Genomic DNA, 11133 nt, shown 5'->3' with positions numbered 1-11133 from the left:
GAAATAGGTAGGAACCCTTCCTGATGGAAACAGGTCAGAATCCATTTCCTTCCCCCCCCACACTCCTAAATGCACCGTGTGCCTCAGCCGATCTTATCCCATCTGCACTCCTCACCCAGCTAGATCTCCAGAAGGTCCGTGTCATCATCAGGGACTTTAGAGATCACCCTATCTCTTCCTCCTATTTTATAGATGAGAAAATTGAGACCCAGGATTCCAGAGCTAGGAAGCACTGAAACTGAAATCGAGATCAAATAATGCTGTTGAGGACAGAAGGAAATGATGGCTGGTCCTAGTAATGCTTCTTCTCAACCAATAGCCACCTAGAACCCAATTCTACGGCCAGGTCTGAAGCCTGCTCAGCTTGATGGGACCAACCAGAGCCTCTGAGCTCTTCTAGGAGCCTGGGGCAAATTTGTTCTGCTTCCCTGACCTCAGCTTCCTCATCTGTGAAATGCTGCTAAGGTACTGATGATCTTACGATGAGCCTAGGATGCTCTCAGCCTTCCACTGTCCCCCTCTGCACAATGTGACAGGGCCTTGGGTTTTTGAAGGGGAGCCCCTCAAAGGGTTTTTTAAGAGCCCTGGAAGTGGACCGTGCATCTGTCATTCCTGTCTAAGGCTTGGCCGGGGAGGGCCCACCTGCAGCGGCGTCAGTGGGTCAGGCAAGGGAGCCCCCATCGCAGCATGCTCACAGCGACCTGACCTGCTGAAGTAAATATCCACGCTAGCGGCCAAAGGGAGGAGGCTGCTTCTCAGGCACATCGTCAACAGTGTAGGAAAAGGAAATCTTTATTTTATATTTTTTTATACTTTGACACAAGGAAAATAAAATGTATATTTTTATATAGACTGCAGTCTGAGTAGGAAGCAGCATTCTGGAACCGATGCCCCCTGTAAACATGGCATGAGAGAGATGGGGATGGCGGACAGCAATATTCAGAGACAGGCTTCCGGAGAGCGGCGGACGCGCCGCCTTGGCAAACGGGAACTGGCAATGTCGTTCGGGAGGATTCCAACTTAGAAACTGGTGAGTTTTTGTTGTTTTTAAGTGTGTGTGCGTGTGTGTGTCTGTGTGTGTGTGTCTGTGTGTGCGAGACATTCGGCAAGGGAGAACTTTTTCCTTAAGGGCTTGGGAGTCAGGGGCTGGGGCAGCTCAGGGGAAATTACTCAGAAGCCCCTCGTGTGCCTGACCTCATTTAAGAATGACCCCTCTGTGGACAGAGGGCAGAAGCCTCCCTTTTAATTCTCCTGTGTAGGGGGATGCACTTTATATACACCGGGTTTCTCTATAAAGGCATCCGGTTCCCCTGTGGCCCCAGCCTCGGTTTACCCCAGCCATACTGGGTAGGTGCTATCCTTCCCTAGGAACCATTAACAGGACCAGGGCAAAGTCCAGAACAGGAGCACGGGGAGAACCAGGCCGAGGGCCAGGCTGGGCTGAGCAAGTACGAGGAGACCGCCGCTGCCGCTGCTGCTCCCACTGCTGCTGCCGCCACTGCTGCCCGTGGGGCCCAGGCGGCACTGGGCCTTGGTCCGGTTCTTTCGGGAGCAGCCGGGCCTCCGGCGAGGGGGAGCCACGGAAGATTCCCCGGGCTCCAAGAGATCGGGCTGGAAGTTGGTCAGAGGGACCTCCACGTTGCTGGGGAAAGTCCCAAAGGGCGAGTCATTGATGTGCTTCTGGCTGGCGTTTTTGGCAGGGTCGGACTCCACCATTTTGGGCTTGGACATGTTCTCCTTGTCCTTCCGGCCGTTGCCGTTGGGAGGGCCGCCGTACTGGGGTCCCCCGTGCCCAGTGGCTTCGTACATGAAAGACTTGTCCACCTCCGGCTGGCAGCATTTCAGAGGGCCGTCGTGGGGCCCCGCGGGCAGGGGCTCCATGGTGGGCCCTTTGCCGTGCCTGACCTTGGACCCGGAGCGGACCTGGTTGACGGGGTCGACGCAGCCCTCCAGGTCGGCGCTGTGCAGCCGTTTGAGGTCCTTCCCGGCCAGGCGCAGGGGCAGGTGGCACTCGAGGTCCGAGGAGGAGCCCTTAAACTGCTTGAACCAGCTCCACAGGGACTTGGCGCGGCAGTCGCAGATCCAGGGGTTCCCGTTGAGCCGCAGGTACTGCAGGTTCGTCAGCGGCCCCATGGTCTCCCCCGCCAGCACCGTCAGGTTGTTGTTGAATAGGTATAAGGTCATGACTTTCCCCAGGTCGTGGAAGGCCCGCGGGTGCACCCGGGACACCTGGTTCTGGTGCACCAGGAGCCGGTCCAGGTTGACCAGGCCCCTGAAGACGTTCTCTGACAGGTTCCGGATCCTGTTGTCATGCAGGAACAGGTAGGTGAGGTTGGCCAGGTCCAGGAAGGTGTCATCCTGGAGGGCCTGGAGGTTGTTGTCCTGGAGATAGAGGTACTGCAGGGAGAAGAGGCCGCGGAAGAGGCCGGGGGACAGCTCCAGGAGGCCGCAGCGGTCCAGGTGCAGGGTGTGCAGGCGCCGCAGGCCGCGGAAGGTAGCAGGCGCGATGGCGCGCAGGTTCACGTTGTCGCTGACGTCCAGCTCCTCCAGCTTGTCCAGGCCGGCGAAGGCCGCGGCCTCGATGACGTCGATGGCGTTGGAGTGGATCCAGAGGATGGTCAGGTTGCGGCAGGAGCGGAAGCTGGCGGCCCCGACCTGCGTGATGCGGTTGTTGTGGAGGAAGATGCGCTGGCTCTGGACCGGGATGGCGGCAGGGATGGCGGTCAGCCCCTGCTGCTGGCAGCTGGTGGTGATCTTGGGCTCGCTGTAGCACACGCAGGCCCCGGGGCACGGGTCCGCTCGGGACTGGAGGTTCAGGCACAGCACCCAGATCAGCAGTTTGCTTCCTGGAGAGGGGACACAAAGGGAGGCCGAGCGTTAGCCCCGATCCCAGGAGAGCCGATGGGCACGTCGTGGCTGCTCTATCCGCTCAGTCGGACCGGGAGCCAAGGCGGGGCCGGGCAAGGCTCGGAGGGACACGGGGGAGAGGAAAGGGCGGAGGGTCCCACGAGGGGTAGGGCTGGACCCCCCCCCCAAAGCTGCCATGGAGGCTAGGCTCCCGGATGCAGCTCTGACCCACATAGCTTCCCCACGACAGAGTGCTAACTGGGACAGGCCACTAGGGCTTTGAACCAGAGTGCCAAATCTTAAAGGGCACCCACGGCGGCGCGTCCCAGGGGAGCTCCTTCCTCCCGACCCCCCTTTTAACACATCTGCTTCATCCCCCACCTTGCCAGGACTTGATCCTTCAGCAGCCTGAAATCATGCCGTGTTCTGCACTTGCTTCCCTGTCAGCTGCATGGCAGGAGGACAGCTCCCGCCTCTCCCTACCTCTCACTCCTGCCCCAGGGCACAAAAATGTCCTGGTTCCAAATCCACCCAGAATTCCTTGTGCTTCTCTCTCTGTCTCTCAGTCTGTGTGTTTCTCTCTGTGTGTCTCTGTTTGTATCTCTGTCTCTCTGTCTCTGTCTCTTGATCTCTCCCTTTTTTTCCTCTCTCTCTGTTCATCTCTGTCTCTGTGTTTCTGTTTCTGTCTCTGACTCTGTCTCTGTTTTTGTCTCTGTCGCTTTTTCTTTGTCTCTCTGTCTCTCTCTATGTCTCTGTCACTGTCTCTCTCTTTCTATTTATGTCTCTGACTCTGTCTCTGTTTTTGTCTCTGTCGCTTTTTCTTTGTCTCTCTGTCTCTCTCTATGTCTCTGTCACTGTCTCTCTCTTTCTATTTATGTCTCTGACTCTCTGTCTCTGTTTTTGTCTCTGTCTCTCTTGGTCTCTCTGTCTCTCTCTATGTCTCTGTCATTGTCTCTGACTGTCTCTGTTTTTGTCTCTGTTTGTTTCTGTCTCTGTCTCTCTCTGTGTCTCTCTCTTGCTCCCCGCCTCCTTCTCTCCCTCCATACCTCATAATCGACATCCCTGCTTCCAAGGTCACCAGAACCAAACAGCCTCGAGGAGCCCCCTCCCCGCCCCCCCCCCGCCTCCGGTGCGATGCCATTCTGGGTAGACTATTAGCTGTGGAATCAGGAAGATTCCAGTTTCTGCCTTAGACACTATCTGGGTGGTGCTGGGTAGGTCACTTCATCTCTGCCTTGATTTCCTCATCTGTCAAATAGGGATAATAGCAGCACTGATTCCCCAGGGAAACGTTTGCAAATCAGTCTGGAAGCCTCAAACCCCACCTGCGTGCTCCTCATTGTTATTAGTCCCCAGAAGCCTTCTGGCCCCAGCCCTCCTTAGACCCGAGGGACCCACCAAGGCCCCCTCTTCCCAGCAACATGTCCACCTCAGTTCTCCGCACTGACTGGGAGACTCGGCCCCTGCTGGCTGGGACTCAGTGAGCTGCTCCGGCCCTCACTGGCCCCCCACCCCAGGGCTGGAACTTCCTGCCCCCCTTCCGCTACCCCATGACAGACGCATAGTCCTTCCCCAGGCTGGTGCTGCCCTGGAACACTCCAGAAGCCAGTGACATGTCACTGCACCAGGGGTCCGAGGGGGGAGAGCCGACACTGCTGTGGGCCTTGTGAGCAGGAAGGGCTCGGCACCTGAAACCCTGGGGTTTGGGCCCAAATCCAAACCCTGCCCCGTTTTCTCTGCCTCTTCTTGGGCAAGGCAGAGCCTCTCTGAGCCTCAGTTTCCTTCTCAGTGGGGAGGGGGGCAGACCCTCCTCCTTTCCAGTGCAGAGCTCAAGCATGAGCAGAATGTAAAGCTCCAGGCCCCAACATGGTGGCAGCCAGGACCGAGGATCTGGGGCGTGGGGGGACCCCAGGGACTCGCACAGAGGAGGAAACAAGTCTGGGAGGAGCCGAACCTCATCCCTCCTGAACCAGCTGAGCTATGTCAAAGGCCCAGGGGACTCTGGGGAGCCAAGGAAGAGACCCAGCCCCAGGGGGAAGGGCTGAGCCCTGGGGGGAGGGATCCAAGTCCTGGGGTGGGGGACCTGAGCCCTGGGGGGAATGACATGGGAAGTCCCCCCGGCCCCACAAAGGCAGGATCTTCTCAGTCCAGACCACCAGGGGCAGGACCTGTCCAAGGGCATCCTGGAGAGTCAGCGGGATGCAGGCTCTCCCCTCCGGCCTCATCCAGATCCCTGGGCTCCCAGCCAGATGCCGCCCTGTGGACCATCCAGCCCGACTCCTTCTGAACCCACCATCCCTGCCACATACAGCATTTCCAACGAGCAAACATTTCTCACTCACTTGGATACCTTTGGTGATGAAAAACTCACTATCTTTCCAAAGGGCTCTCCCTGAAAAGCCTCTACCTGCCTGTCCTCGGCCCCACCAGCCCCCCCCCCACCCCCGCCATTCCCGGTTTTGTCCTTGGGAGCCTTGGGGTCATGGGCCAGAGAACAGCAGAGACCTCAGGCCTCCTCTAGCCCGAGGGTCTGACCTAAGAGCTGGGGACCCCGCATGCAGTGGCTGATGACGAGGAGCCCTGAATGATGATTTTCCGTAGGCTGGAGCCATAGCGTCTCTCCCAGAACCCACTCTCCTGTTTTCAGGTAGAAGCAGAAGCTGTTTCGATGAATAAACTACAAACTCACTTAAAAGCATTCCGGAATGAACAGAATCGGTTCAGGTTATCGTCAGTCTTCTCTCATCTTCCGAAGACACAAGTCTGACCTCCTCCCTCCCCTGCTCATCGGCCTTCAGGGGCTCCCCGTTGCCCCTTGGAAAACACAAACCAGCTGCTGAGGGTTGGGGGGGAGATCCTTTACAACCCGGCTCCCCTCATGGCTCCAGCTTCCCTTTACATCCCTCCACTTCTCCCAACCCTTTCTAACCAAAGCATCTCCCACCTCTGAGCCTTTGCCCAAACCGTCGGCAGACCTTCCCCCCTCTCTCCAGCAGCGCTCCCGTGCCAGACGCGCCCCTTGTCCCCTTTCCAGAACCAGGCCCGAGGATGTCCCCAGAGGGGAGCTGTGGGAACATGGCAGATCCGCAGCCCCTGCTCCACTAGCTAGTGTAAGCAGGTTGTGAGTAAGGTGGCCCCAAGGCTGCTTCCCCATCCCTTATGTGGAAATAGTCTCCCTGCCTCCTGCAAGCGGGCTCTGGGACTTGGAGGAGTCCCCTTTTTCCCTCTTCTCTCAGACTTTCCCTGCTCCCTCTGAAAAGGGGGCTAGAGGGTCTCAAGGGCGCCCCTGTTGCCGCCCCTCCTCCGTCTCCTTTCTTCCCTCCTGCCCCTTTTCCTCCCCTCTCCTTTCCTCTCCTGGGCCGCTCCTTTCGCTTCCCCTCCCTCCTCTCCCACAGCTTCCTTCCTATGCTGTTAGGATAAGTCACTGGCTTGGATATAATTATCTAATTCAGTGTGATTGATCTGATCCTGCAAGGAGATGTCATGGGCCAGAACTTGAGACAAGGTAATGTACTTAGTTCACACCTTTAAAGGAGTTCGCTCATTGGTTCACACATTAGACTTCACACCTTTAGAGAGCATAGAAAGGACAAGTTCTGGGAGGAGGATTCAGAGTCAGGATTCGGTCAAGGGAAGAACTTCAGGGGAGATTCGCTAGGCAGAAGCCCACAAGCCCCGGCCCTATCCCCTGAGACCGGGCCCTGTGGGCCCACAAAAGGCCTTCAGAGCCTTCAGGAGGAGCTCGGGCACCTCACCCCGGCTCCTAACACTGGGGCTCCTGGCAAAGCTCTCCTAGGACCCGTTCAGAGAGTGGAGACGGGACAAGCTCCTGGGGGCCCCAGCTCTGCCATGCACTGTCTGTAGGACCTGGAACCAGGCATGGAGCCTGTCTGGGTCCCCGCTTCTTCAGCTAAAACATGATAATATTAATAATGATGATGATGATATATTTATATAATAATAATAGCGTTTTAAGGTTTACAACGCATTTTATGAAGATCTCACTTGACCCTCACAACTCTGAGAGAAATATTATTATGATCCCCATTTTACAATGAAGGAAACTGAGTCAGGCAGAAGGTTCTCGCAGCTAATAAAGTGTCTGAGACAGAATTTGAACTCGGATCTCCTGACTCCAACCCAACAGCCAGGTCACCGGTTCTCCCAGGCACCTCTGGGGCAATGGGTGCTGGAGGGTGGAAGAGGGAATGCGGGAGGGCCGGCTCTCTGAGTCTCACTGTCCACCACGCTTAGATCAGAAGGCCAGGCGGGGTGGTCCCGGGAAGGAGCCCCAGGCGAGCCCTCTCCCCATGGTCGGAGCAGAGGAGAGCCAGCAGGGGCTGCCCCGGGGCTGCTGAGCTCTGGCTCCCCTCCCCACACACACCTCCCCAGGCTTCTGAGGAGGGAGCGCTCCCGGGCTGAAGCATCCTCCCCAGGAGGGCCCTGAGCCCCAAGATCTCACCGAGCCCGGACATCCGAGACTCTTAAACAACGAGCCTGAGCTCGGAGCGCCCTGAGAACGGGGAAGGAGCTTAGACCTTAGAACCCGGGAGATTAGAACAGCCAGGACCTCGGAGAGCGCATGGCTCCCACCCAGCCCCGCCCTCCTTGTCCGCCAGCCCAATCTGAGGTCCTGAAACAGACCGTGTCCAAGTTCACGCAGTTCCTCCCCCGCCAGGAGTTGCCCCTCCCCCTCGCCCCCCTCAGCTGCCTTCCTCTCTCACACCCTGTGGGAGCACAGACCACTGCAGACGGGTGCACACGTGGGGTGTGAGTGCACACATGTGCACTGTGCACACTCATCACAGATACGGCATCGCGCCTGACACGCACATCCATGTGCACGCCGCGGAGCCATGCATACACACGCTGTGGGTTTGGATACTAGACACATGCGTGCCTACAAGAACACACATGCACACACGGCGTACACAGGCGCACCGTGCAGCCATGGCAGCGCTGACCATCTGTGCGTGAGCACAAGTGCACCTATCTGCACACGTGTGTGCTCTCATACACGCACACACATTGCACACCAGTGCAGCGCTGACCACTTTGCGTGAGCACAAGTGCACCTATCTGCACACGTGTGTGCTCACACACACGCACACACATTGCACACTGATGCAGCGCTGACTATCTGTGCGTGAGCACAAGTGCACCTATCTGCACACGGTGTGCTCACACACATTACACACACATTTGCACACCAGTGCAGCGCTGACCACCTTGCATGAGCACAAGTGCATATATCTGCACACACATGTGCTCACACACAGAAGCTCGTACACACATTGCACATCAGTGCAGCGCTGACCACCTGGGCATGAGCACAAATGTACACATCTGTATACACATGTGCTCACACACACGCACACACATTGCACACCAGTGCAGCGCTGACCACTTTGCGTGAGCACAAGTGCACATATCTGCACACGGTGTGCTCACACACATTACACACACATTTGCACACCAGTGCAGCGCTGACCACTTTGCATGAGCACAAGTGCCCCTATCTGCACACACACGCCCCCCCCCCCTTTTCTCGGGCTCAGCTTTGCTAGCTTCCTCTCTCATTTGCATATCCGCCCAGAAGGCAGCCTGGGCATAAATAACACTGGCTGAGCCTTCACCCTCCCACAGAGCAGCTGACTCTCGGAGGAAGCGCTCCCCAGCTCTCCCCCTCCCTTCACTCCCTTCTCCCCTATTTGCTCAGTTTCTCCATCTGGAAAATGGGGCAGTAGCACCTGCCCTGGCAAGCCCGGGGCGGGGGGAGGGTAATGCGCCCATCAAAGAGCTTATGTGGAAAGAAAGCGGATGGGCAAAGAGGCTTGGGACTTCCTGGATGGCAGAGCGGGTCCGCCGCCCCCCTCCCCCACGCTGCCCCAAAGCGGGCGGGGCTCGGCCACCCAAATCCTCTTACAGTCATCTTAAGGGAAAAGGTGACTTCCTCGCCCAAGGTCACGTGGAGATTCGCACTCAAACCTAGGGCCCCAGGCCCCTCCCCCGCGCCACGCTAAAGCAGAGCTGTGAAGGTTCGGATCAGTGTCTGTTTTATCCCTTTGGGGGGGGGGGGGTTGCAGGATGCCGCTTGCGTTTGTTTTTAGCTGAGAGCTGCCTTTTGGGGCGGCGGCAGATGCAGCGGGATCTCGGGCGTGTCTCGCCCTGCCCCCTCCTTTCGGGGCGGAATCTGCGGGGGGGGGGGGGGGAGGGGGGGAACTTCCAAGGTCACGCAGGGAACGGGCCGAGCCAGAGCCCGGATCCGGGCTCCCCGCGGGCTCTGGCAGCAGGCCTCCCAGGCGGAATTTTACTGGGGCCCTCTGTCCCGGCAGGCCCTGAGCCCCAGCTCCCTGCGGCCCGAGGGCGGGGCGAGGCCGGTCTGGAGGAGGACCAGCGGGGGGGGGGGGGGGGGGGGAAGGGGGAAGGGGAAGACGGCTGAGGGCTGGGAAAGACGGGGAGGGGGAGGGAGCCTCCCAGAGAGGGGGCTGCTTGAGGAGGCAGCGGCCTCCCCTTCCCCGAGGGCCTCGGAGCAGAGGCTCAGGACCCCTGGCAGGGGCGGGAGGAGCTCCGCCTCTCAGTTATTACTCCCGGGCATCAGGAGCATCCCTCCTTAAGTAAACTCCGCGGCTGAAGGCGGAGCTCACCCCTGCTCCGGTCCCGCGGGCCCCGCCTCCCTTTCGCACTTTATTTATTGATCTATTTGTTCAATTTTTAACATTCTCTTTTAAATGTGGAGTTCCAGATTCTCTTTCCCTCCTGTCCCTCCTCCAGCCGTGGAGAAGGTGAGCAAGAGATATCAATTATGCATGGGAAGTCACGCAGAACCTGGTTCTCCCTTCTGCTTTAAAGGGCAAGACTAGCTGCCCCCCCCAAAAAAAACCCAGCGGGTCCATTCCCCCCACCCAGCTCAGCCGGAGTCAGGAAGCCCAGGCTCCTCCGGACTCTGTGACCAGCTTGCTCTCTCATCCCTTGGCCTTGGGGCCAGGCCAGTGGCCCCATTTATTGGCTTCAGGAACCGTTATCCCTATACCAGCTAATTGTGGTCCGGAGGGGGACTTGAATCCAGGCCTTCCTGCCCTCAAATACAAACTAGACACAGCCTGGTGGGCGCTGCCGCCTGACTCGTTCCTGCCACAAGACCCAGAGAATCAGGGACTGGGGATGTCGAAAAGAATGATACAAATTAAATAGATCAGTAACAAGGTGGAAGAGGGAGGCAAGGCAGGGAGGCCAGGCCCCCTGCCACTGAGCAGAGCCAGTCCTGCCTGCGGCCCTCCTCCCCCCAATGGAGTTAACATTCCTGTCAGGAGATTCAGCGCTCCAGAGCAAAGAGCCCTGAGATCAGAGGTGGGACATCTGGATTCAGCCAGTCCAGCCCAAGCCTCAACAGCCTCCTCTGTCATAGAGAAGTGGGTGAGACGTCCAGCCCTTCAAAGACTCTCCAAACCCAAGAATCCCCAAGTGGGAAGGAGTCCCAGAGGAACAGGTATCTCCCCTACGACGTCCCCAGCCAGGGTCCTCCAGGGAACAGTGAGGTTCCCAGATGCTGCCTAAGGTCCTTCTCTGGGACAGCTGGGATTTCTACAACTGCCTTTCCTCAGCAGTGCCCACAAATCCTGGGCCTGGAGTTGGGAAAAACGGGGAGCAACGGCCTTGGGGTCCCCCAATGGGATCCAAGGTAACTAGAGAACTACTGGGGCCATGGGGGTGACACCTTTCCCATAGAACTAGGAGGAGCCGGGTCTGGCCCTGCCTCTGAGCAAAATGGACACAAAACCTGTTCAGTCTTAAGAGTAGAGCAGCTTGGGATGTCTCGGATGGAAATTTCCTTAGCCATAAATAACACATCAGCACAGACTCTTCCAAAAACAGAGGAAGATTCCTACTCCCCACAAGGAGAAAGGATGCAAGGTTTTTTTCCTCAGCACCAGCCCTGTCTTCCCCAGTGGCCAGGGAGCTCATCGGGGAAGGGGGTTTCCAATACCAATCTCAGTATCAAACAAAGCAGAGAGTGCTGGGCTGAGATGGAGTCAGAGGCCAGAGTGCAACCCCATCTCTGCCCTTCAGGAGCTCCGGGACTTCGGTCTCTGAAGGCTCATCTCAGGGAACAAGAGAGACTGACCAGACAGTCCCTAATCCTACCAGGCAGCAATCCAGTCACAAAGGCCTTCTCCCTTCCTCCTCAACTGTCCCTTGAACCTTAGCTGGGCTACTACCTACCCAGGTGACTGTCGAGACATGTCTTCCTCTTGCTAGTTTCCAGTGGTACTAAATGATCTAACT

The 11133-nt window shown here is 57.7% G+C and overlaps 1 protein-coding gene across 1 annotated transcript in view; it reads right to left on the bottom strand.

Moving 5' to 3' along the window:
• Positions 1–576: 576 nt before the first annotated feature.
• The window catches only part of RTN4R (reticulon 4 receptor), an 11626-nt gene continuing 1069 nt past the window's right edge, over positions 577–11133 (bottom strand). Inside the window, exon 2 of the mRNA XM_074268567.1 lies at positions 577–2846. Within this exon, the coding sequence (XP_074124668.1) occupies positions 1375–2846 (1472 nt within the window). The 3' untranslated portion in view covers positions 577–1374. The remainder of the gene's footprint in view (positions 2847–11133) is intronic.

Source organism: Sminthopsis crassicaudata, chromosome 1 (genome assembly GCF_048593235.1).
Source record: "Sminthopsis crassicaudata isolate SCR6 chromosome 1, ASM4859323v1, whole genome shotgun sequence".
Classification (NCBI taxonomy): Eukaryota; Metazoa; Chordata; class Mammalia; order Dasyuromorphia; family Dasyuridae; genus Sminthopsis; species Sminthopsis crassicaudata.
This window is presented reverse-complemented; position numbering and strand designations above follow the sequence as displayed.